Raw genomic sequence first — 25000 nt, forward strand, 5'->3', positions numbered from 1 at the left:
ACAGAGCTGTGGCTTACCTGGGACCACTCTATGTATCTTTAGTGTTGTGACAGAGCTGTGGCTTACCTGGGACCACTCTATGTATCTTTAGTGCTGGGACAGAGCTGTGGCTTACCTGGGACCACTCTATGTATCTTTAGTGTTGTGACAGAGCTGTGGCTTACCTGGGACCACTCTATGTATCTTTAGTGTTGTGACAGAGCTGTGTCTTACCTGGGACCACTCTATGTATCTTTAGTGCTGGGACAGAGCTGTGGCTTACCTGGGACCACTCTATGTATCTTTAGTGCTGGGACAGAGCTGTGTCTTACCTGGGACCACTCCATGGCCTTCCACTGGGGGCATCCGTAGGCGTTGCAGGTCTGCTTGGTGACGGGCCGGGGCGAGTGTGTGCACTTCCACTCCTCCACCTGGGTGAACTGGCCGTGCACGTCCTCCTCCACACACACCACGCTCCGCTCCTGGGTGCCCCCGCCGCATGTTACTGAGCACATGGTCCACGGGTTCTGCTCCCAGCTAGACACACACACACACACACACACACACACACACACACACACACACAGACACAGAGACACACACAGACACATAGACCCACACACACACACACACACGCACACATAGACACATGCACGAACGCACGCACGCACGCACGCACACACACACACACACACACACACACACACACACACACACACACACACACACACACACACACACACACACACACACACACACACACACACACACACACACACACACACACACACACACACACACACACACACACACACACACACACACACACAGACACACACAGACACACACACACACACGCACGCACACACACACACACATGTAAAGTGACAAATTTTACTGTAAGGTTGAGTAGATCATATGACTTATGGTTGATGAATGAACAGAAATGAAATAAAATAGCTTCATATTTTTCTCTTACTCACTAACTGCAAATATGCACATCCGTGTCTAATTCAGTCAACCTACGTAAGTCAACATCAGAGATTTTCCAAGCTAACATTAGCACTTTGGTATATATACAATGCATTATGTCAACATCAACCCTCACTCCAGCTCATGAGAAAAGCACACTACCATAAACATTACAGCACACCAAGGCAATGGCAGTAACCTTACTCTGTATGGAAACCACTGGGCAAGGTTACTTGTCAAAAATATTGTATAGAAGAGGTATGAGGTTGCGCTGAGGTATTGAGGGAAGCAAAAAAATTACAAGTGTTATTGCAGTTAAAGCTCGTATAAATTGCATGTGATGGACATCTACATATATTTATTTTATACATAATGAAGGGAGCAAAATCTTAACATATGTGGCCCAAAGCATGCATAATGGCCATTTGGCAACAGGGGACGCATGTACTGGCAGCCTGATCACCAACATCGGGACAATCAGCCTTGCCAGAGGCTGACATCACAGTCTGAGCAACCCAGCCAGGTGAAAGTTAATGTGTGTGTGGCCGCCTCAGAAGTAGCAATACACACCGTTTCCACGCCGCAATTAAGGCTATCTGAAATGACCGGACGGGACAAAGGAAATAATAAACCTGATGAATTGACTCACTTTTAAAATGGTCCAACATTCATTTAAGACCAAGCTTATCAGCTAATCGATTCCATTTTCCATAATTCTAATCATGTTCCACTGGCAGGCTCACTCGAATGCTGCCCGAGGGGGGCTTGCTACTGCTCTGCGGTTAGGTCAAGCGGAGGTTGAGCCCTTAAACATCTAGAATCGAGATAATCTTCTTATCGCATAGATTAGCTATGGAACAAGTACAATATCAACCCAAGGAGCCTGTTGTTGGCAAACTGGTGCTTTCAAGGAGATCAGTGTCAGCTTGACGGGGTTAACTTCACTCAGAATAAATCAGTCTATGACACATTTAGCTTGCTTAACAAACCACAAACTGCCATTTATCACACCAGAGGCTGAGTGTTTTTTTGTAAATGTTTTGTGGCGACGGTAAAAGGAGACTTACCGCGGTAAGGGCTGGAAATGGTCGTAGGGCATCACCTCCTTGAAGCCATCACTATGAAGGAAAAATGCTCCATCAACTACTGCACCCAAAGGAGGCTGTTATTTTCACAATACAGCAAGAACTGAATCCCATCCTGTCTATGAATGACAGTGTGCACTCAAACGGTTCCTCCTGGCCTCTCAGTGTGGGCAGCGGTGCAGATGGGTATTTTGAACTGGGGGGGCGGTAATTTTTTAACGTTATTTACTGATGATTGGCGCCTTACGTAGGGAGAGTGGTGGGGACGGATCAGGGTCACTATAAATCTGGGGGGGGCATCCCCCCGTCCTCAGCGCTATCTGCGCCCCTGTGAGTATGGGCCGTGCAGCACTGGAGGCTATGTGCTGTTGTTCCGAGCTGGTGAGGGAGGCAGTGAGTGAGTCTGGGCTGTTGTGGGGGTTACCTGTCTGGGCAGGGGTCCATGTTGCATTCCTTCAGCTTGGGCTTGGGCTTGGTGTTCTCCGGGTAGCTCTCACAGTGGTGCTCAGGCAGGACTGCACTGGAGCGGATGTCCATGCACTCGGCCGAGTTGAGCTGGTAACCTGGAGTAGCACAACATGGCATCGAGAAATATCGAACTTTCATTTATAAAAATGTATAACTTATTTATTGAAATGTGGAACTTATTTATTGAATTTCCCTCACGGGATTAATAAAAGCTTATCTATCTATATTATAACAAACAAAATATCAGATGTTCCACAGTAGTGCCACTGAATGATCTGAATCACCCTCACATATTCATAAATGCATTACTTAAAAAAATAAAACCTGAATCTGGGCCATTTAAGTTAAGTGCTGTTTTTTTTTTTAAAGACTACCTACCACCTATGTTTTACACTTAATGCATATTTGTATGTAAAATGTGAGGGGTATGGGGTGCTGCGGGGTTTCATATGGGCTGCCTTGATGGTTTTGTTTTATGTTTGTTTTTGTGTGTTTTTTTTTATTTTTCATTTTTTTTTTCTTTGAAACAAATAAAAAATTTAAATGACAAAAAGAAAAGACTACCCACCACCCCCGCAGGTCACTGAGCAGGGAAAGAAGTCCGTCTCTCTCCACTGGTAGCGGATGGGCTGGTAGAACCCAAACTGCAGCACGGTGTCCCTCGGGGCCGCATACCTCACCTGCAGGAAGGCCAGGCTGTTTAGAGCGCCATCAATCTCTACTCAGCCCTGGATATGTCACTGTCCTTGTGTACACAGCGTTCAATCATCAGTGGTACAGGAGGTAGAGAAGTCGTTTAGTAATCATAAGGTTGCTAGTTCGATTCCCTGTCGAAGCGTCCTTGAGCAAGACACTGAACCCCTAATTGCTCCTGATGTGCATCGTGCCATCAGTGTAAAAAATGTGTATACGTCGCTTTGGATAAATGCGTCTGCTTAATGACTAAATGTAAAATGCAATCACAAACACAGTTGTTTGGACAGAGCCCCATGCCAATCCAAACCGTTCTAATCCTTCGCGACAACAATCAGGCTCTATGTAATCAAACACTGGACACAGTCGTTTCTAATGTGGTTTCATCCGAATTAATAATTTCAACATCAATAATGGCATTACCCCGAAGATGAGAAACACGGCCGGTTCCCATAAGCCAGTGATGTTCTCAAAGCCAAAAGCGTTTGAAGTGGAGGACATGTGGAGCGTTTTCTTGGCTAAAACGGACCGGTCCAAATCCTAAATGCCATGACATCACTTGTTCCACACGAGCGACGGCATCTTGCGTCTGCCGTCAGACATCCAGCAGTCCTAACCTGCCCATAATGATGCTCGCTGGGGCCATGGTGGCGTGCGTGGGGATCTAATTTGCTGCAGAAGTGCGTCATCTTAAATTAGCGCAATACTGCGATGACACCGACGGCTTGCCAGGGATATTTATTCTATGCACTTGTGTGGCCATAACTGCTTTGAAATTGCTTTGGAATTCATGTGCACTCCGTGAGAGTATAAAGTTACATGAAAGCCTGTGTAGCAAAAAAAGGAACATATCACAAACATATTTACAGCACAGAAAATTGATGCACTGAACACCAGCGAGAGCAAAGTTATTGAGAGGCTATAAAACACACTGCGCTGTGCCATATCTTACAAAAGGAGCTCTTGGCTCAATAACAGATGGGTCCAAAACTAAACAGGCTTGTCAGGGCCTGGAAATGAATGCCGCAAATATTGTTTAAAACACTGCCATACATTTTCCATTCCATGGCATGCCTTTTATTCATTCGCTTTCGGGCCTCCCCCCTCTCCACCTCCCCTCCCCTCCCCTGCCATTCCTCCTTCGTTGCAGTTGATATATGTCCGTCCACCTGTTGAGGCCCGGCGGCTAACGCTCACTTTGATGGTGAAGTCTGCTGCCAGGGGTCCGGGGCTGCGCAGCGTCTGCCTGTCTGGGGCGCGCTGGAACTCCACGCTGGTGTTTCCCAGGACGTGCCACCCCGGCGCGCTGAGGACGTGCTCCTCCCGCCTCCCCTGGGCCGTCTGGGCCTCCACAACTGAAACACACGAGAGGAGGTGAGGGAAGGAGGGAAGGGGGGGGGGGGGGGGGGGGGGGGGTGACCAGGTGACCAGGTCACTTGTGAACATGAGCGAGCCAAATACCTTTCTTTTGTGGTTAAATGCTATATCAACATCAGCTGACAACATTCATTAGAAAAGAGCCAAATGGAATATCTCCACATAAAGCAATACTTGTAGCTTGTTTCTTTTAAAGTTCATATCTTACCATTAACATTCTTCATGCTGAAAGCTTAAGTATATTCCGTTAAACAATCCCATGCACAAAGGTCTACGCAAACATTTTCTTTCAGATCTGCGTGAAGTGAGATCATAAATTAGTAAAAGGGTGTTTTGAAAACATCTTTTTTTAACAGCATGATTCCAACATGTCATTGTGTATCAAAGTATCATTCTGCTTGTTAACTGCTGAGCTAAAATAAATAACAGAATGAACTCTTTGAGAGATTCATTAACATTCAAAAAAAGATCTGGAATCTTCCCAGTATTAATCACTGGAGGATCAGCAAGCAAGTGTTACGAATTAGCACAACCAAACATGCAAATAAAAAACGATTAGCTGAAGGTGATGTTGCATAAATCTTGCATGTGGCAGCCTTTCAATAGGAGCAGAGTCGCTGGACTAGAAAATAAATATGCAACTAATTGAATACTCCAAAACAAATCCCCTTCAGCTGTATGGTAACACAAAGATTATTCATGTTTGTGTAGCTTTCCGTCCTGACTAAGAGAACATTTTTGCTGATTTAAACTATTAAACCATTCCCAGAAAACACAGTTCCCATTAAAATGATGGAGTTGCTAACATTTCAACAAATGCATGATATGTTTTCAAAATGCTCAGGAGTGTGCAATAATTTAGGAACTACGTTACAATTCGGAATTTCACAACTTGAACCAATTAACAAATCTTTCATCCTGTCATGTCCTGCAAAAAAGCCATTTATTACACAAATGGCTGCGAAATAACTCCATTAAGGCTGGTCTAAGGGGAAATATGATTAGATATTTTCTTATTAGCTTCTGAAAATATTTAGCTTTTGCAGAGTTCATGAACTTATGTCCATGGTACTGGAAAAAGGAAAAAGACCTGTTTTCTTTCATTTTCTTTCTTTTTCCCGTTTGAAACTTTCATACAATACTCTTCCTCTCCAGTATATTCTGGAGTCTCTCGATAGTTGATAAATGATCTGGTTTAGCAATTTGAAGGTCACTCAAAATCCAATTTTTTTTAAAGGCGTCTGACAAGACAAACATCCCGCGGAACGCCTGGAGCTCTTTATAGTGACGGCTGCCACCAGCGCTGTGGAGAGGCGGCCCCCTGTGTGCCTGATCCTGAAGGGTTTCAGCCTGCGGAACGCGTGGGGCTCAGGGAGAGGAGGGGTTCCTGGAGCCCATGTCTTGTATCTCCTGTCTGGGGCAGAGCACCCTCCACACAGCCTAACCACACCACCACCTCCATCTCCATCTCTGCCCCCAGCCTTGTGGTTTCAGTGCTGGGCTTCAAACACATCTACTGAACCCTTACTGTCCCATACCAGCTCCCTGGATATCACAGCATACAGAACATCCAGCACATGAATCTGACATCTGGACCCGTGGTAAAAAGCCAGAAGATAAGCTCCTCTCTGACAGCCCCATGGTTCCTACCGCAGTCATGTTCATGCTCTATCTTATTAACTTACTCTAACTAACTGCTCTAACTTACAAACGTACTCTAGCTCAGGGGTCCCCAACCTTTTTTGCACCACGGACCGGTTTAATGTAGGGAATTTTTTCACGGACCGGTTTCAAGGTGTCATTTTACACCACTTATTAGTCACGTCACCCATTCATATTGATGTGAGGCAAGCGCGAGTTTGATACAATGAAGCCCGGTCTGCTCATATACACAACAGCTAACATTAACGTTAGGTATTACGAACGTTAAGTGCATGAAAAATACAACTCACCATAACTCTGAATCAGTGCTTGGTCTCCATGTGCCGAAGCAGTTTTGAAGGCTTCATTGGCTCGTTTGTTAGCTTGTCGCCACATATTAAACAGAGCGGACTTGGTGCTTGAGAATCACCTGTTGCAATAAACCCGTATTTTAAAGTAGCCTATGACTCCTGGTATTGTCTTTTAAAAGAAGCTTTCTTTTTTTGAGGTTCTATGCTCCTCTTCTGGCTCCTTAATTGACCGTTTCACCTTAGCAAAGAAGCTCTCCAAAGATGATTGTTTTATTACTAATTTTCGCTAGTATGCGGGCTTTTTTTTTTGAGTGACATATCACGTGAACGAGACAAGCGTCTTGACGTGACAAGAGGCACAGGCGACTGTTACGTCCGGGAAAATCCGGTAGTTTTTCAAAATAAAACACCTTTCAGACTCCAATAATTAATACAGCGGAAATTATATAAATTATTTATTCTTTCTGTGCGGCCCGGTAACAAATACCTCACGGACCGGTACCGGGCCGCGGCCCGGTGGTTGGGGACCACTGCTCTAGCTAACTGCTCTAATTTACTCTAGCTAACTGCTCTAACTTACTAACTTACTCTAGCGAACTGCTATAACCTACTAACTTACTCTAGCTAATTGCTCTAACTTACTAACTTACTGCTAATTGCTCTAACTTACTCTAGCTAACTGCTCTAACCTACTAACTTTCTCTAGCTAATTGCTCTAACTTACTGACTTACTCTAGCTTACTGCTCTTACTTACTAACTTACTCTAGCTAACTGCTCTAACCTACTAACTTACTCTAGCTGACTGCGCTAACCTACTAACTTACTCTAGCTAACTGCTCTAACTTACTCTAGCTAACTGCTCTAACCTACTAACTTACTCTAGCTAACTGCTCTAACTTACTAACTTACTCTAGCTAACTGCTCTAACTTACTAACTTACTCTAGCTAACTGCTCTAACAAAGACAGTGCAAACAAGTGACAAACACTCATAGGGTAGGGTTAGGAAGTCACAGCAGTACCATAGAGGTTAGCTAAATACACTCCAGAATGAGAATGAATATTAAGTGCACGGTCGTGGGAGAGGGTGAGACGATTCCAGCAGCCGCACAGAGCTCTCGGCTCAGACTGCACAGCGAAGACTTCCTCTATAAATCAGGATGGCAGCCTACCTGCCAAGGCAAGGCGAGCTCCCACCACATGTACGAGCGAGGAAACAACAGAGGAGGAGGCGGAGGGAAAGTGGCCGAGGAGAGAATGAAGGAGAGACGAGACAAAGAGACACTGAAGGACTGAACGTGGAACAGAAAGAGGTGGTGGTGCTGATGGTGGGAGCGCGAGGGAGCGAGAGAGAGCGAGAGAGAGAGAGAGAGAGAGAGGAAGAGAGCCTGTGCAGTTGAGCACTATTTATGTCCGGGCTTTCACCTCATTTAATGATGGCTTTGTTTGTCTTGCAAGTGATCCTTTTCCTGAGAAAGAGATCTGTACCTGAGGATTTACGGCTGCTCTAACGCAGAGGAAAAGCCATTCAGCTCTAATAGGAGCCCAATGTTAAACGACATTGTCAGAACCACTTAAAAACTCCGGCCTCTCCAAAAATACATCTTACCCAGATACGAGGCGAAGGGGGGTGGGGGGTTGGGGGGGGGGGGGGGGGGGGGGGTGAACACACAAGGATCTATCTCTCACACGGATTTCACATGATTTAATAAAGAGGAAACTATTCTCCGAGTGAGCCGTGGTGGAAAGCGGTGATGTGCTTTCAGCATGGTGAACTTTTCACCCCGGGGAGGGTTTTTGCGTCCACGGGCCCAGTGCAGGTTGATGTTTTCAGGGTTAACTGAGCGTCTGACTGCTCACGGTCTCCGGTGGATAGATGATATTTTCGAGGCAAGGCGGAGGGCGGGGGGGGGGGGGGGGACGTCTACTCACTGATGACATCAGGTCCCTTGGCTGTAATCCTCAGGTTGCGGCTTCCTAGAGGAATTTCAATCATGGTCTTGACAGCTGTGAATTGAAGCACAAACAAGACAGAGTCCTGAGGTGAACATACACACACTCCCTGCCTGTTACTCGCCGCTAACTACAACCTCTGTCACGGACGGACGGGCGGAAGTGGGGGGGGGGGGAGGCACCCTTCAAACTTTTAAAAGCATTTCCCTATGCACACACATGCACATACCTGCATAACATGCTAGCAGTGGCTGTTAAGAGTACTCATTCTCAGGTCTAGGAGGAGCATTGGGGTAAATGAATGAGTGGGGCAGTGGAGGAAGCCAAAGCAGATAAAGACAACAGGCTACAGTTTACACTCTAAAGGGGCATTTAGGGTCACACTACAGACTAGGCGCCTGTGTGTGAGGCAGTGTGTGTGTGTGTGTGTGAGGCAGTGTGTGTGTGTGTGTGTGTGTGACATATCACATTCCTGAAAGGCCAGCAGTGCATTACAGGGCTTGGCTTGAGCAGTAAGGATCCTGAAGTGGTGCTTGAGGAGCGACAGGCAGGCGATAAAACCTGATCTGAAAAGTATAGGCAGCTCGTAACGCTCCTGCTAATGGTGTTTCTTGTGTGGCCACCCAGCAACACTGCCACCCCCCCCACACACACACACACACACACACACACACACCACACACACACAACCCCTAATGCAAAGCCGACCTGACAGATTCATGGACTACCGAAGGTCAGGGAATGGTCATGGTCTAGAGAACCATAGCAGCACAGATACAGGCATTCTCTCACTCCCTCTCTTTCTCTTTCTCTCTCTGTCTCGAACAGCCACACACACACACACACACACACACACACGCTTTCTCTCGCTCCCACACACACACACACACACACACACACACACACACATGCCCACTCTCTCCCGCTCTCTCTCTAACTCTCTTTCTCTCTTTTCTCTCTCATTCTCTCTCTCACACTCTCGCTATCTCTTTCTCTCTCTCTCTCACACACACACACACACACACACACACACAGAAAGAGAGAGGCATGTTGAAATTAAAAATTGCTTCTGGAGTACTTGTCTCACACTCCAGCGACTCTGGGAACTGGGAGCCAAGTGAAGGGAGCTCGGTGTCTGCAGGGCCTTCGGCTCACACACACACACACACACACACACACACACACACACACACACACACAATTGCTTACAGGCACACACAGACTCACACCCATCACACACACACACACACACACACACACAGCAGTGTGCTGCAGGGCCTTCGGCTCCGTGAAGCAGCCAGCTAATTGTGATTTCCCCCGCTCTTGCCTGAGACGCATGCGTGGCACTGGGAGCGGCGTGCCAGGAATGCTGGAGCAGAACGCAGAACTGCGGCTCCACTCGGCCTCCCTTGACCCAAGCGCATCTCACTCACCATCCAGCCACACCCCCCCCCCACACCCCCTCTCCTGGGAGGACGAGGCTGAGGCTCCGGATGGTTCTTGCCAGAGCTTAACCTGTTTTAAACCCGGCTGATCCATCCAGTTGGCAGAAGGATAAGGCTCTTAGGCTATTCTTCCGCTCTGTACCCCTCACTCAAATACAGACATTAGCATTATGGAGCTCATAATTCTTCCTTTTTTAGAGGATACGAGGTGAGAAGCAAGTAGGGGTTGTTTAATGAAGCATTTTGGAGGCATTTTGGAAAGTTGGACATTTGCCACCCCAGGAGAAAAATCAGTCCTGGATTTTGTTCTGGAGTCGAATAGAGCAGAGCAAGCTCGGTCCAAAGTGGACCAGGATTAGACATGGCTATTTTCAGTTGGGTTTTGAAGCGAAAATAATTTGGAGAAGATGCACGTCAGAACTGCAACTCATCAAGCCATCCGTCAGCATGTGTGTGTGACCCGTCCTGGTTCATCTCTTCCTAATACGGAGTGTAACTGATTTAGCAACTGAGACCAGACAGCAAAGATTTTATAGGGCGTCTGCACACAATAAGGTCATATCCTGGATAATCACCCCCGATGTATTTAAACAGCAGTGTAAAGTATGTAACGTCACTTCTTTTTAGGCTCTTTTTTTTTTTTTACTTTTAAGTCAAAACGACTGCATTCAATGGGACTTTGGTGACGCTATTGAAGCACACATGCAAAATGTATCAATGAAATTAAAGAATATGAATCACACTGCAATGAAACTCACAAAAACACGTTGCTGGCCCAGAATTATAAGACACATTTATATTTGAGCACTGGACCATTGGAACTTGTAATGTACATGTCATGGACTGCTGGTTGTTTTACAGGAAGAAACTATCCAAACAGACAGATTCAGTCGACTGACCCATCTGAAATAGAGAGGCCTTCCCATAACATGCCCCATGGAACACTGAAGCCAGTCAATGATCAGTTGACATTTACGATGCAAAGGCGCTGCCATTATTTTCAACCTGGTTCAGTTCCTGGAAATAGAAGAGGCTATGTCCAAACGTAAGTGATGTCCAAATACATTCCTATTCTATACCAGGTTGGATTTGTGAAACTGGCTGACTTGAGTTACAGCAAGAATTTAAACAAAGATGGCATTGGAAGAGGGAAACAACAAAAAAAGAAAGGATGTTTCAGAATTTAACGATTCTGTTTAGGTTGGCAGGCTAAACCTGCTTCCTCCGTCCTATTTTGGATGTGCCTTGTGTTTGTAAACAAGGCTCGCCACGGACGTTATTCTTGGTTTAAACATATGCACTGCAGAGGATAGAGTGGGCAGAAAAATACTTGGGAAAAAAAGCTGAAATCTACATAGATGTCCTGCTTTGATCTTTTGCGGAATTTAATGGAAACGAGTTTAACACAGCTCTGCAAAAAGTGTAATGCTCATTATTTATCATTATGTTTTATGAACATGAAAAATGCAAATCACATATTCAACTAGATACGTGCCTATTTATGCACAATCCCACTCTACCTGCACTTTATAAACGAAAATGTGTTGTGCCCTTCATCATGGCAATTTCTCTGACAACCTTATCCGTTAATCCAACTCCAAGATGGAATCCATTAGTCATGGCTGTCTTCAGCTTTCTTATTAGACAGTACTTGCTGAAGTCAGGGAATTTTGCACAAGACAGAGCTTTATAAGTCATGGACTGAACAGCCCAGGACCTGCAGACTCACCTCCAATAGAACAGGAGTGTGCGATATGCCTGCGCTTGCATATTTGGACAACTGGAGCTGATCCACTTTCAGATTTGTCACCGAGCACGGATACTTCAGGGCTCCAGATTTGGCTCGTGGAGCCCCGTCCGTGTGGTTTACGAAGAATAGTTTTAATACAAGGCGAGAGGTTTATAGAAAGGTTGAGTGTTAACGTTATTTTCCGATGTATGAGGGGCCTACAGTATTTTTCCCTCTGGATATGGGCAGAGTCTTTCAACAATTAAGTAAAGCTGGAAGGTGGCCAGTGTCTATGGTGCCCCAAAAATAATTACTTTTGGAAACATATTCGGCAAAATCTTTGGATTTATGAGCGCAATGAAAGAAGTGAGACTCCAGTTTTGAGCTCGTCAGCTGTCACTTACAAAAAAATAGCCACGCAGGCATATTGGCCGTTTCTTTCTAAACAGAGACGAGAAATGCCACATAATTAGTTTTTACACTGATCATAATTGGGCAGATACGAGAGGAAATTAGCTGTGAGTTCACTTCTGGGCTTACTTTTCCATGCAGACGGAGCAAACCCTGGAGGCGGTCGTGATTAATGGATACTAGGGCACAAAACCTAAAGACACCGGAGGAAAACTAAAGTCAACTATAAACCCCCGGTTCTGTGCTGCACGTCCTCCTCTCTCGTTCCCTCTTTCCCTCTCTTTCTTTCAGTATTTCTTCCTTTCTCTCTTTCTTGCAGCCGGTATGCAGGGCTGTTCCACTCCCGACAGGAATGGGCTGTAACTGCCAGCAGCTCATTAGAAGGTTTACTGCATATTAATAACAAGAGGGGCAAGAAAAAGCAACCAGGAATCCGGACTATCATCCAGAAAAAGAACAGCCTGGAGAGAGCTACCTATCTGATTACCGTAGTTACATGAGGCCCGGCCGATGCCAGCTCAGCTACGGGACTTAAAGCAAGCCGGCATGTCATCGCTACATACGGTGAATTATTAGGTAGGCGGCCTTTATTAGAGACAGCCTAACGTGCTTGGATTGAGTTACTCCGAGATTTGGTTAAACAGGCTCTTAAAGTGAATGGCATGATGCTGTGAAAATTCCTGTGACTGCCACACTGAAACAAAAGTTCTAGTCTTTCTTCATCTTTGAGTGCTTTGTTCCATGGGGAATTTGGATGAGGTAAATGACTGCAGCGCAACTGGCAGCCACAGATGCACCAATGCTGGAGAGTTTGGAGCTCTCCAAAAACAATATAAAGTTCTATTTCCACTATATAACATTTGAGCACATCCCCATTTACAGGTTGGCACAGAGGCAGGCTTGTGCATACACCGCTGCAGGACAGTGCATTTAGAGGCACCGTTTTAGCTATCGTATAGGAGCGCAGAAAACCAGCGGGTCACCTAATGATTATAGGTGGGGCTCACAAGCGAAGAAATACAATGAATCACTCTCACCCACTTGTACAATGTTCTTGTTCATGGTAACGAGAATAATACTAAAATGAGGCCTTAAATTCAAAAACCATTAAATGGAATATTGTAGTATTTTTCTTCAGGACCCCATAAGACATATTACAATTTGGCACCGAACTTTAAAGACTCTCTGATTTTTCTTTTCCAAATGTAACTTCCATCATGAAACACTATTTATAAAAAGCAACAGTAAATCATGTCTGAATGTTTAAACCAGACCAATAAACAGAAGATGTCTACACAGACATAGACGCTGCTTTAAAAAATAAATAAATAAAATCATATTTTGAGTTCTTGAGGGGCATCCAGTACCACATGGCATCAGCAACCTCTGAAAATGAGACCAAGGATGTTCTCTCTCGGAATTCTAAATGTGTGCGCTGGCAAGCCGACTGCTGAAGAAGAAGACATGTCCTTCATTAGCCAGCTGTGGAGAAGGCCTTGATGGGCCCTGGAGATGGTCTGAGAACCGCTGAAGGCCTTTTGAAGCAGCCCTCCCCCTGACCTGGAGCGGCGCTGTCAGGCCTTCAAATTGAGTACAGTAACAAATAGTTACCAGATAAATACAGAGCGCCCCAAAGGCAATACCAAGGGGCTTTCTGTGGCTTTGTGCAAAAATGAAATCAGTCACGTCCAAACCATCATGGTTCCCGAAAAATCTGGATGAACTTAATTTTTTAAAACAATTTACAAACTTCAAATGCTCCTGCGAGAACTGTTGCAGTTATGCTCTGAGTTTAGTGTCTCAAGCAAATTCTCCAAGTAAATAAAAAATGTGCGTTTGTGAAGAATAAAACATTCTGATGGCAGCCAAAAGGCATTTTATCTACGCATTAACTTTTTATGATGAAACCGCATCGAAAAAAAAAACCCGACAGTTTGCTCTTGAGTGTTCGCAGGACAACTCCGTCTGCGAGCAGCTTAGGCCAGATGGCATGCAGAGAGGCCTGTGTTCACAGTGAGCTGCTGAGGGCCATGAGAACAACAACAGCGTGGCTGTGGACCAAACGACTGACTGAGGGGCACCTACGAAGTGGGGGCCTGAGCAGCCTAAACAGGTGCCAAAAGTGCTGCATTTGGGGGATGAGTGTGTATGAGAGGTGTGAGGCCAGTGGGCCTCTACCACCGGGCGGTGGAATGGTGTACCTACGTTCGTCCGGCGAGACGTGCGACAGGGTTTGCCCTCGAACCAGCCGGCAGGTGGATCCATCGCCCGCGCAGACTCCGCAGTTGTCCTCTTTGGCGTTGCTCCCGAGCTGTCGATCGCATCCCACCTCCTGCCAACAGCAACAGCTCCGTCACAGAGGGGATGTGGAAAGGGGGAAGGGGGTGGGAATCGTACACAAACACTAAGGTTTCAGGAATTCTGCTTGTTTTCCAATCATTCCTGCTCGCTGTTCCTTGACCAATGCTTAATATAAATGTGCCCACAGTGGAGGGAGACTACATAGCCCCATTCTGTCAGAATGAAGAACCGAGCGGGGAGCCAGTCTCCAGACTCATCCATCAAAGACAACATCATCACACAGCTCTTTTCCCGGCACACCTCCGGCACGCAGCTCGGGTGTGTGAGCCGAGGAGCACCTAATGCCAAACTCCATCTGGGTGGCGAGCAGCACAGCATTGAAGGACATTCCACATTTGGATTGAATTTGCACCTACACCGTGTACTATCTGTTTTGACAGTCTGACACAATTGTATTAGTCTCTTCACGGGCTACAGTACAATACAAAACAGAGCAATACTTCAGTGCGATTAAGATGTGAATATAGCTAGATGAAGGTCTTAACATGCACACCTCTATAGTTCCATCTTTTACACTCACCCATAACGTTTGTGTGATTGTTTATCCTCCACTCATGCGTTAACCTTTCATTTCCTGTGCACTTGGGGGAAATCTCCATCTCAATGGCGATAACTAAAATCTAGCAATTAACTATTCTGTGTGGATCCTATGACAGCGGCACAATATGTAGCCTTATAGGATTCTCCCCACAGCATCATATACTTTTCTACACACTCATCTGATTTCATTGTTTATTTAATGTATCTAATTTATTGTATTTTATTCCATCCTTACAATTGTACTAGTATTGTTGCTGTCAAATAAACAGTTCTGAGTTCTGAGTTCTGAGATATGACGGGCCTCGGACGGAGAAGCGGCTGCCACGTGAGAGGCGCAGCAGGGAGAACAATGGCACTGCATTCCCTCTCATGTAGACAGCCGTAAATCCTCAGAGGTTTTTTCCCATTCGTCACCGCACCTGTTTTCATGCTATGACCAGGTATGCCTCTGTTCCACTGACGTGGGATTGAAATGTTAGCCCGCTTACTGTGTTTTATGCCATACTTTGTTTTCTTCATCTCTCGCTCTCGCTCTCTCTCTCTCTCTTTCTTCTGAATGACGTCTCTGGAGAGTATCTACAGAGGCACCTGTGATTCGATTCACTCAGCAAGGATTTATTTCATTTTTAAGGGGGGGGGGCCTCTTCTGTTGAAAACACCCCGCCTCTCCCCATCTACCTCGCACGACGTGTGCTGCTGTGCTGTGCTCTTCCCTCACAATTTGCCATCTACAAGAGGAATGCAGCCAAGTTTCACAGCTGAACGTCAGGGCTTAAAAAACAGCTTACGCTTCCCAATGCCATGGGAAAGTCAGCCAGCAAAAACAAACAGCAGCGCAATGAGCGGTAGCCCCGGTAAACAGGCTCGTGTAAACAGTCAGGCTTCATTTAGGGCAATCTTTCCTAATGGCCCAGGACCCTGGTCAAATTAGATACAGCACAAATGCTACCAGAGGAAGCTGCTATGTGACATGGCATGGGGCGAAATTACCATTCAAATTTCCGGATTTTTTGATATTCGACCTCGGTGCCGGAACTGAAAGGCCGGGTTACACTGGAAATGACTCCCACCACTCCGTGGAATTATGAGATTAGGATTACAGTCAGACAATACCAGGAATTGTTCGGTGACAAAAACAGGTCAAGGCAAATGAAGGGAAAAGTCACCGCTTGATGTGGTGATCCTCGAGTCAGAAAGTATCAATGACATGATAATAGCCTAGCCCATAGCCATGAGCAGAGGGTCGCTCCCCCTAATTATGAAGTGGTGGTCAGCTTTCCCAAAGCATGTATTTGTATTGGAAATTCATGTCAAATCCTGGCCATTATGTGAAGGCAACTTTTCAATGAAGGGGAAAGTAATTATCCTCCCATTCCAGGAAGCAGCGCTTTTGTGAATGCTGGGCCTTGTGCGTGTGTACGCTGGAGTCATGGTCAGCTGGAAACCCAATCCAGACTCTGGGCATCGGCCTAACCTTCCCCCCGCGTCCAGTCCAGCCGTCTCCTCGGCCCCCTCTCTCTGAGGAATGCCGGACCCCTTCAGGGGGTTGGACTGGCCCAAATGTCCTACACACACATACACACACACATACACACACATGCATACACACACGCATACACACACTCACACCCACACACATATGCATGTGGGCACACACACATATAAGCAAACGCGCGCACTCACACACACACACACACGCACACATACACCCACACACACTGTATGGAAAATAAGGTCTGGTCGGGTCAAACTGCCTCAGCTCTTCCAGATTCCAAGGCCGCACTGTACCCGAGACCGCCCCCCCAATCACGAAAAGCACCGATATCTAAATAAGCACGGGGCGATGGAGAGCTTCATCTGTCTAGTAGTGCACAGGAGTTGGCAGGACCCTCACATTCATTCCCCAGCAGTGGAGCTGCTTCCAGCAGGGCAGTCTGCACTAAATATAGGCTCCGGAGGGCTTTGGATGTGTCACACTGACTGGAGGAATGTTTCCATGTTTAAGCTTATTATTTCATTATCTTCTCATTTCTAGGTGCATGCTTTCCCCAGGCTGGCTACTGTGGATTGTTCGGTTCTGTCCTGCCAAGGAGAACATCTTGGATGGGGGGGAACAGCAGGCCTCGGCACCGAGGAGGAAGGGCCGCTTGTGGGCTCGGGAGTTAATAGAGATTGATAGCATGACACGGGAAGATGACTTGAGGGACTGGAGCTGGTGCTCAGCTTTCCGAGGGAGGAGGATAAATGCTCTCATACACACACACACACACACACACACACACACATTCTTAACCAAACTGGCTTAAAGACATCATTACACCGGATATTCACATGCTGAAGGGTGTGTGTGTGTGTTTGCTAAATCTTGGCACATGAAAACGCTCATCTTTGAATCGCACTTTTATACAGAACCCTATCACGATCATCACAATAAATTACTTTGTGAAACCCAATACCCACTTGCACCACAGCCATAGTGTGTTGGACATACACAAACACACACACACACAGTCACACACACACACACACACACACACACACACACACACACACAAACACTGCATTACCTGACAGATCCCGCTGATGCACATGTCTAAGGAGTCTGTTCGGCAGCGCGTGCCATCCAGGACCTTGGGCGCCAGCTCCAGCACCAAGTTCCTGCCCCGCGCCTGGCACTTGAGGGCACAGGGCGAGACCGGGTCGTTGATGAGGGGCACCCACTCGTGCGCCAGGCCCTGGTACTTGATGTCGTTGTGCGCCGAGCACTGCTGGGCCCTGAAGTCCCCTGACTCTTTTGGGCAGTCCTGGAGGGGAGGGGGGGGGGGGGGTAAAGTTTGAAGTGATCAGCCACTGCCGGTCTTATTTCTCCATAGCAACGCAGCCCATCCTAAAGCAGCTATGAACATTCACCCTGCCCACGCGGGTGAGTCATCCCAGGCTATAACCTCCATAAAGTGAACGTCTGTCACTCAAACTCTGAGGCCGGGCATCTGGACATCTCACAGATGGCAATCTTAATCAGCGACTCTGCTGTCCGTGGCGGTGAACGTTTTTCTTCTAATCAATGGGCAGCAATCAAGTGCTGAGGCCCACATAGCCGTTTGACAAGGCTCAAGTGTCCTTGATTGAGACAAGGCCTTATGCGATAGATAGAGTAATTCATAATGACATATCTTCATCTCTGGGTCAATCATGGAATAAACAGAAATTGGCTTAACTCAAAAGCAAACCCCATCAATGGCAATTTAGTGTGTGTGTGTGTGTTGGGGGGGGGGGGGGGGGGACTATTATGAGTCCATCTTCTTGACTGAATTGTTATAAATATTATGCTGGGAAGCTTTCCCACACCCTTTGATGGAAATCATGGTTGGTCTACAATAAAACCAGATGAAACCAGATGAAACCACTTCAATGGTTCAAAAACACATCTCCCTCTGATTAAAATAGCGTGAGAGTGACAGCAGACCTCTTGCTCCTCAAAATAGGCCCCGTGCAAAATAAGAGTGGTCAGTTATACAATGGGGGATAACATTAGTGGGACAGTTTCCCTTTCTTTTCATTTATAGGGCAGGCAAATGGTGCAGATTTGCCATATGGTAACCCAGAGTTGTAAAAATAGCCCTGGAAAAAGAGGGGCTGCTCCTCTCATCATAGCACTTATTGGAATAGAAAATGGGACAGAAGTACAGCATATACCCAGACATCCAGGGCACATGATAAAAGGTCTGCTGGACTTACCATATTGCTGCACGTCCTGTACCGGATATTTCTTCCTTCACAGTTTCTGTAATAGACGTAGGAATAGAAATGGTGTTAGCTCACACAGCCTGCAGCAGGCCTAGCCTTGGTGTCTATTCATCTGATTTCCCTCGCAGGACTCCATTTATCAAGTTATCACCTCCAGTGGCTCAAACATGGGAAGTGGTACCTGTTCCATAGCCTGTGTCAGCTCCCAGGCCTTTATAGCCCGAGCAGACTGTGCTAAATGTGGGCTGCAACAGCAGCGCTAAGCAGTAAGGGGCAGAAACACAAGGGGGGAGCAGGTACCGTGTGGAGCTATTAGTAGGGATAGTCGCGCTCTACTTCAAAAAAATATAAATGCGTTTTCGGGTGCGAGTAAAAGAATGTTAACTATGAGTAGAATAAAAAACGCACTCTCAAGCTTTTCTCATTAATATTCAGACCAGTTTATTTTGCACAGACGCGTTTCGGCCTTAAGCCATCGTCAGTGTGTGTAGCTAAACATCATGCTATGCGTCCCAGAACACAACATAACTTTGAGCACACACACACATGCACCGTGGTGTACTGGCAACCATAACAGGACCAGGACTCAGTAACCGTTCAGCAACCCAGCAATGAAAACAACTGCACGAGGCAATGCTAACAGGTCAACCATTCTGGAGTAAATACATCAGTTTTGTCTTCAATTATGCAATGGGAAGAGGCAGACTACACTTACACCATTCAGCTGCTCCAAGTCCAAACAAGTGCTGAGACAATGTAGGAATACTTCCCAATAAATGAGGCAATTCATTATTTCAAAATCCACAAATCATTCAAACGCAGGGTGAGCCGCCACCACACGGCTTTAAGAAAACCCTGATTTCTCAGCAAATGTCTATACGCTTTTTTTGGCAGTTGTTCTTCTCTTCTTGGCCTCACAGTCGTGTGTATACATCATAAAACTGATGGCTGCCCCCGAAGGCTGACCCAAGACGGAGCAAATACGTTTCGCAACGACACAAATATTATCGTCCCTCATCCTATGGGGATGATGCGCAGTTGTGCAACTGCGGCGACTATCCAGCGTGCATTTTATGGGCGAGTGGCTCCGCTCTCGCAGACAGCCTCTGACAGATACAGTGATCCTTTTTGGCTGTGTGTTTCTGGACGAGAGCTGCTGAGAGGGACGTGGTGTGGAGCCTGACCCCAGATCAGAAGGGACGCTGGGTACGCTGGTCACCAGCTCCAAGAGCAACACGAAGCAAAAGACATACTTTGAATTCCCCCTTCCTGTTGTGACTAGAACTTGAGTAAGGCCATGCGGTTTTTTTCTCTCCATTTTTTTGCTTTCTTTCTCAAAAGGTTAGGACAGACTTAGACTAAGTGCTCCCACTATCTTGCCTCTGTCGGCTCTCCTGAAGATTAGCAGATGGTTTTCGGTGTAGGCTAAATCCAAGCACCTGTTTGGGCACGGCTCGGTGGACACGAGCAGGTGTCTTGGCTGGGGTCGAGGGAAGATGCATGAGTGTGTACTATGAATCACGCTGGACCCACTGGCTTGACAATCTCATAATCAACTGGAGAATCACTTCCAGATCTTCCCGTAATCACGGGAGGGCAATCAACAACTTGAAACTTGACCATACACCAGCAGGCCTGCAAGTACTGGCCATCTGTGGGGGGACGAGCAGAGATAGAACGTGCCTGTGGTTCCCTTTATCCTCAGGTTTTCATGCAGGAAGAGAGAAAATGTCTCCATACAATAGCAATAAAGATAATCTTATCCCAAGGCTGCTTATCACTACTTGATACTTACACTTATCCTTGTTGCAATAAATATGTATGTCTATTTGTCACAAGTTTAATTTACAATATCAAAATCATCAGCAATAACAACTTCAAGGACACGATGCAGCTGATAACTACTAAGTACTAGAGTGATAAATGGAGCGCAGTGAGCGCTAGGGCTTATCTACTGTGGCTTGAGTCGGGCAGGGCAGGGGAGGAGAGGGGAGGCATGCCGAGCGCACTGCACAGGCACATCTGCATCTGGTCAAGAAACCTGAGACCCCCGCTGAGCAATCGTCTTCACGCACAGGAAACATTCAATTGGAAAACAATGATTCCAATTTGACCAGGCAGAGCCATAAAGACGCTCATAATGGGATCCAAAGGACGGCAGAGCCGCGTTGCCCCCTCGTTTCCGCAGCCGCGGAGTGGGTGCACCGGCTTTACCCAGCATGCAATTAGCCCTGGCTAAGCTCCGCCACACTCTTTATGTGTTTTATATTAGCACAATAAAAAGCTCATTACTCCAGGCCTGGCCACTGTCCCAAGACTTCCTCTGCGTTATCAGCTGATGCTCAGAGCGTGGGGCTATTAGTAGGGATAGTCGCGGTCTACTTCAAAAAAATATAAATGCGTTTTCGGGTGCGAGTAAAAGAATGTTAACTATGAGTAGAATAAAAACCGCACTCTCAAGCTTTTCTCATTAATATTAAGACCAGTTTATTTTGCACAGACGCGTTTCGGCCTTAAGCCATCGTCAGCGTGTGTAGCTAAACATCATGCTATGCGTCCCAGAACACAACATAACTTTGAGCACTTTATGTGTTTTATATTAGCACAATAAAAAGCTCATTACTCCAGGCCTGGCCACTGTCCCAAGACTTCCTCTGCGTTATCAGCTGATGCTCAGAGCGTGGGGCTTTTTTTAGCAGTGGAAAGGCCATAAAACGCCATACCAAGGAGACAGATGCCAACGGGAAACAGGGCATGATGGGACATTATATATGTGTGGCACCAGGCTCCCTGAGTTAACAATAAAGATGGCAAGATGGACGAAGCAGACATGTCGATCCTGACACGACGGAATAAATGAAATTGATGCAGAGATCAGACTAGACCTGATCAGTAGATGAACTGATTTATCAGACTAGGCCTGATCAGTAGATGAACTGATTTATCAGACTAGGCCTGATCAGTAGATTAACTGATTAGCAGACTAGGCCTGACCTGTAGATTAACTGATTCATCAGACTAGGCCTGACCTGTAGATTAATTGATTCATCAGACTAGGCCTGACCAGTAGATGAACTGATGTATTGCCCCCAGTGTGCATGTTTCAGGGAAGTGTAGGATGTTCTGTGTGGGATGCTCGTCTGACCTTGGGGTCCTTCTTTGTTCTAATGTTCCACCTCCCTCTCCTCAGTTTGGACCACAAGATTCCTCACCAAGGCGTGCCTGCAGCATGATGCTGTCCCCACAGCCAATAAATGATCTCCGTTTGGTAACACTTAACTCTGGTCAGCATTCAGTGACTGGAGCCACTTCAAATCTTATTGAGTTTTCTCTGAAATATACAATGAAAAGTACACAACGCTCGTTTTCGGTGAAACGAGTCGCTTCCCTGACTTCTTAACTCATTATCCAATCTGCATGATGTAGTCAGATGTGTTTTGTACATGGCCTCAGTAACTCCCTCAGGAACACTTTGGGAGGTTCATGACTTACTTTCCATGATGTCTCCCTAATGGTTGAAATGCTTTTTCCCCAATGGTGAATTTGACATAAAACAGGGAGGTGCTTCTCCACATAGGAGAGCATGCCAGGGTCAACATCAGATTATTATGAGACACTGAAGGCAGAGTGATAGATATCTGTACAAGTACGTCTGATTACGGCAATCATGGCTAAGAGGAATGACATCAATCAGATGGAAAAGAAACATCAACATCAGTTATCCGACAGTGCCTTTTAGAGTTATAAACTGTGGCGTACTGAGGAAAAACAAACAAACACAAAATAATAATTAGAGTTCAACATTTGGCTATTGAGATTTGGGTATCTTGCAATGGAACATGTACAGAGAGGACATTTGTTCTGTTTTTTGTTTGATTCCTTTTTCAGGTTATAGGAATATGAATGAATGAATCTGCTGTTTCTGTGCTATTGGCATTCCTCAAGACATCTCAGGTCATTAACTTCATGAGGTCTTCTCCTGGAATATTCTGGAAGCTATGTTACTACGATGTCCTGTGTTAACTAGCCACTTGACTGTTGTTTTCATTTCTGTGTGACACGGGAGAAATTATTGTCCAAGATGGGACTTTGCAAAAAAATCTGGCTTGATCCATTGGACCATTTGGCCATCTCCACTGTATGCATTGTGTGATTTAGTGGACATTTGCACACAAACAACCTATCAACCTATCTAAGTCCCCTTTCAATGGCACGCTGAAGCTCTTGGACACAGCTGTATAGCTGCAACAGTACTCATAGTGAGTTCCTTCATGTATGTGTGTGTATGTGTGTGTATGTGTGTGTGTGTTTGAGAGAGAACAGGATGGAAAGATGAAAGGAGAGAACATTGGTGTGTGTGTGTGTGTGTGTGTGTGTGTATGTCTGGGTGTGTGTGTGTGTCTCTGTGTGTGTGTGTGTGTGTGTGTGTGTGTGTGTGTGTGTGTGTGTGTGTGTGTGTGTGTGTGTGTGTGTGTGTGTGTGTGTCTCTGTGTGTGTGTGTGTGTGTGTGTGTGTGTGTGTGTGTGTGTGTGTGTCTCTATCTTCAGAGACTGAATGGCATGTTGATGAGGCAGCCGGCGCGTGACCTGACCCTCCGTTCAGACATCTGCGCAGCGAGTAGGAGGCCCCGCCCCCGCAGGTGCGCGAGCACTCGCTCCAGGTGCCCCAGGCGTCCCAGCCAGCATCCCCGTCCTCGTCTGACCGCGTGCTTCTGGAGGCCTGGAGGGGACACACAGAACGGGGGAGCCCATGAACATCATTGTCCTCACTTAGCTCACCGCATCCTCCCTCCCTCCCTCATCCCAAGGTGACATCACTTTTGAAATATGATGAAAACAATGTGGTCTGTACAGACTATGAAAGCTTAGCCAGTGCTTTTGGAGATAAGGGGGTTGGGCCGTAGAATATGCTGTCAGTCAAGGGATGATGTTGAAAGTCCAAAGTTTGTTGTTATTCACAGGCTCGTCGGAGGTACTTCACTCCCATCACATCAAAAGCTACATTTTAAAGTACGTACTGTATATATGAGATTGCGTGAGAAGAACTTTAAACAATAGATCTCTGTCTTTATGTGGGATCTATCCCATATGAAATATATCTGGCACTTATATGGTGGAGGATCAGAGGAGGTTTATTTTCATGTAAGAGGGCGAAAGGTTGATAAGTCAAAGCAGCAAGAAGTCACTTGTGCATCAATATCAAAAGTAATGTTTAGCTTGCTGTGATCTGGTTCATGACTAAAAATAATTTGGTATGCTGTATTTAGGTTTGAGTATGTGTTGGCAGGACTTCACTCTTTTAATGGAGACGTATTTTCCTTCAGTGGGGGTTTAACATTCTGTGGTACTGAAAATACATGACAAGGCGGGAACAAATCCTTCCTTTAAATATCCTTCAAATATAAAGCAAGATATTATTCTAAATCAGTGAAAAGGCATTGAGGTTGTGCGTATGCTCTCTGGAGAAACAGCCCAAATGATATACATATGTTTCATAAGCATAGAAGTCCCCTTTGAAATCTTCTGATAAGGTAATGATTACTTTGGCAAAGTTCCCTGATTTTCATGCACAACATATCTGATTTCCTGACAAACCCAATTCCATGCTAGAAAACAGTGGTGGAAACTAGATGCAGACAATATTCACCTTTCCATCAGGATATGAGTTTCCAGTGTGCAAACAGGAATTTCTCTGCGTATGTGAATAATGACAGTCGCATTCAAAGCCGGGTCAATGTGGCAAAGTAGAGCTTTAGTCTCTGCTCCGCATCCGCATAGTCTGGCAGAGACAACTGCATCCTCGGTATGAGAAACAGGCCATTTCCCAAGGAATACTGGCAACACTAGACACCATTTATCGTCAAAAGTTTTGGCCTGTGTGTGTGACAAGTCGGAAAATGTGATCCTATTGTAAACGCACATAGACAGACACACATACACCACCAGCCCCCTTCAAAAAAAAAAGTCTGATTCATGTCACTTTTTACAATTTCTGCGTCCAAACAAGCGGCCAGACATATTGGATTTGTAACCAAAAATCTAATTTGTCAACTAAATGGGGCTTATGTTGAGCAAGACCCATCATTCCAGGGTCGGACACAAGTCATTTTATGTAGCTATCAGCCTCTCGGTCTCAGTCAGAAAAACTGAACCCCTTCAGTTCTCACACCTACGCCCCAACAAAACTGGTCTGGGATCAGAAGCGATGACATGGGGAGCTGGTTCAGGGAGAGGCCTGCAGCCCATCCATTATGCTACACCCGCCGTGCGGAAATAGAACGTTCACGGAG

At 46.1% G+C, this 25000-nt stretch overlaps 1 protein-coding gene across 4 annotated transcripts in view; it reads right to left on the minus strand.

Moving 5' to 3' along the window:
* adamtsl3 (ADAMTS-like 3) overlaps positions 1–25000 on the minus strand; it is a 116740-nt gene that overhangs the window by 38431 nt on the left and 53309 nt on the right. For 3 of the 4 annotated variants that reach the window (XM_080843903.1, XM_080843904.1, XM_080843902.1), the window contains exons 4-13: positions 23303–23430; positions 18703–18748; positions 17532–17768; positions 14269–14395; positions 8458–8532; positions 4395–4552; positions 3073–3184; positions 2461–2599; positions 2019–2069; positions 312–516 (exon numbers count right to left, since the gene is read on the minus strand). In XM_080843903.1, the coding sequence (XP_080700029.1) occupies positions 312–516; positions 2019–2069; positions 2461–2599; positions 3073–3184; positions 4395–4552; positions 8458–8532; positions 14269–14395; positions 17532–17768; positions 18703–18748; positions 23303–23430 (1278 nt within the window). The remainder of the gene's footprint in view (positions 1–311; positions 517–2018; positions 2070–2460; positions 2600–3072; positions 3185–4394; positions 4553–8457; positions 8533–14268; positions 14396–17531; positions 17769–18702; positions 18749–23302; positions 23431–25000) is intronic. The other variant, XM_080843905.1, reaches the window with a different exon arrangement.

The sequence above is a fragment of the Sprattus sprattus genome, assembly GCF_963457725.1.
Source record: "Sprattus sprattus genome assembly, chromosome: 8".
In the NCBI taxonomy this organism is placed as follows: Eukaryota; Metazoa; Chordata; class Actinopteri; order Clupeiformes; family Clupeidae; genus Sprattus; species Sprattus sprattus.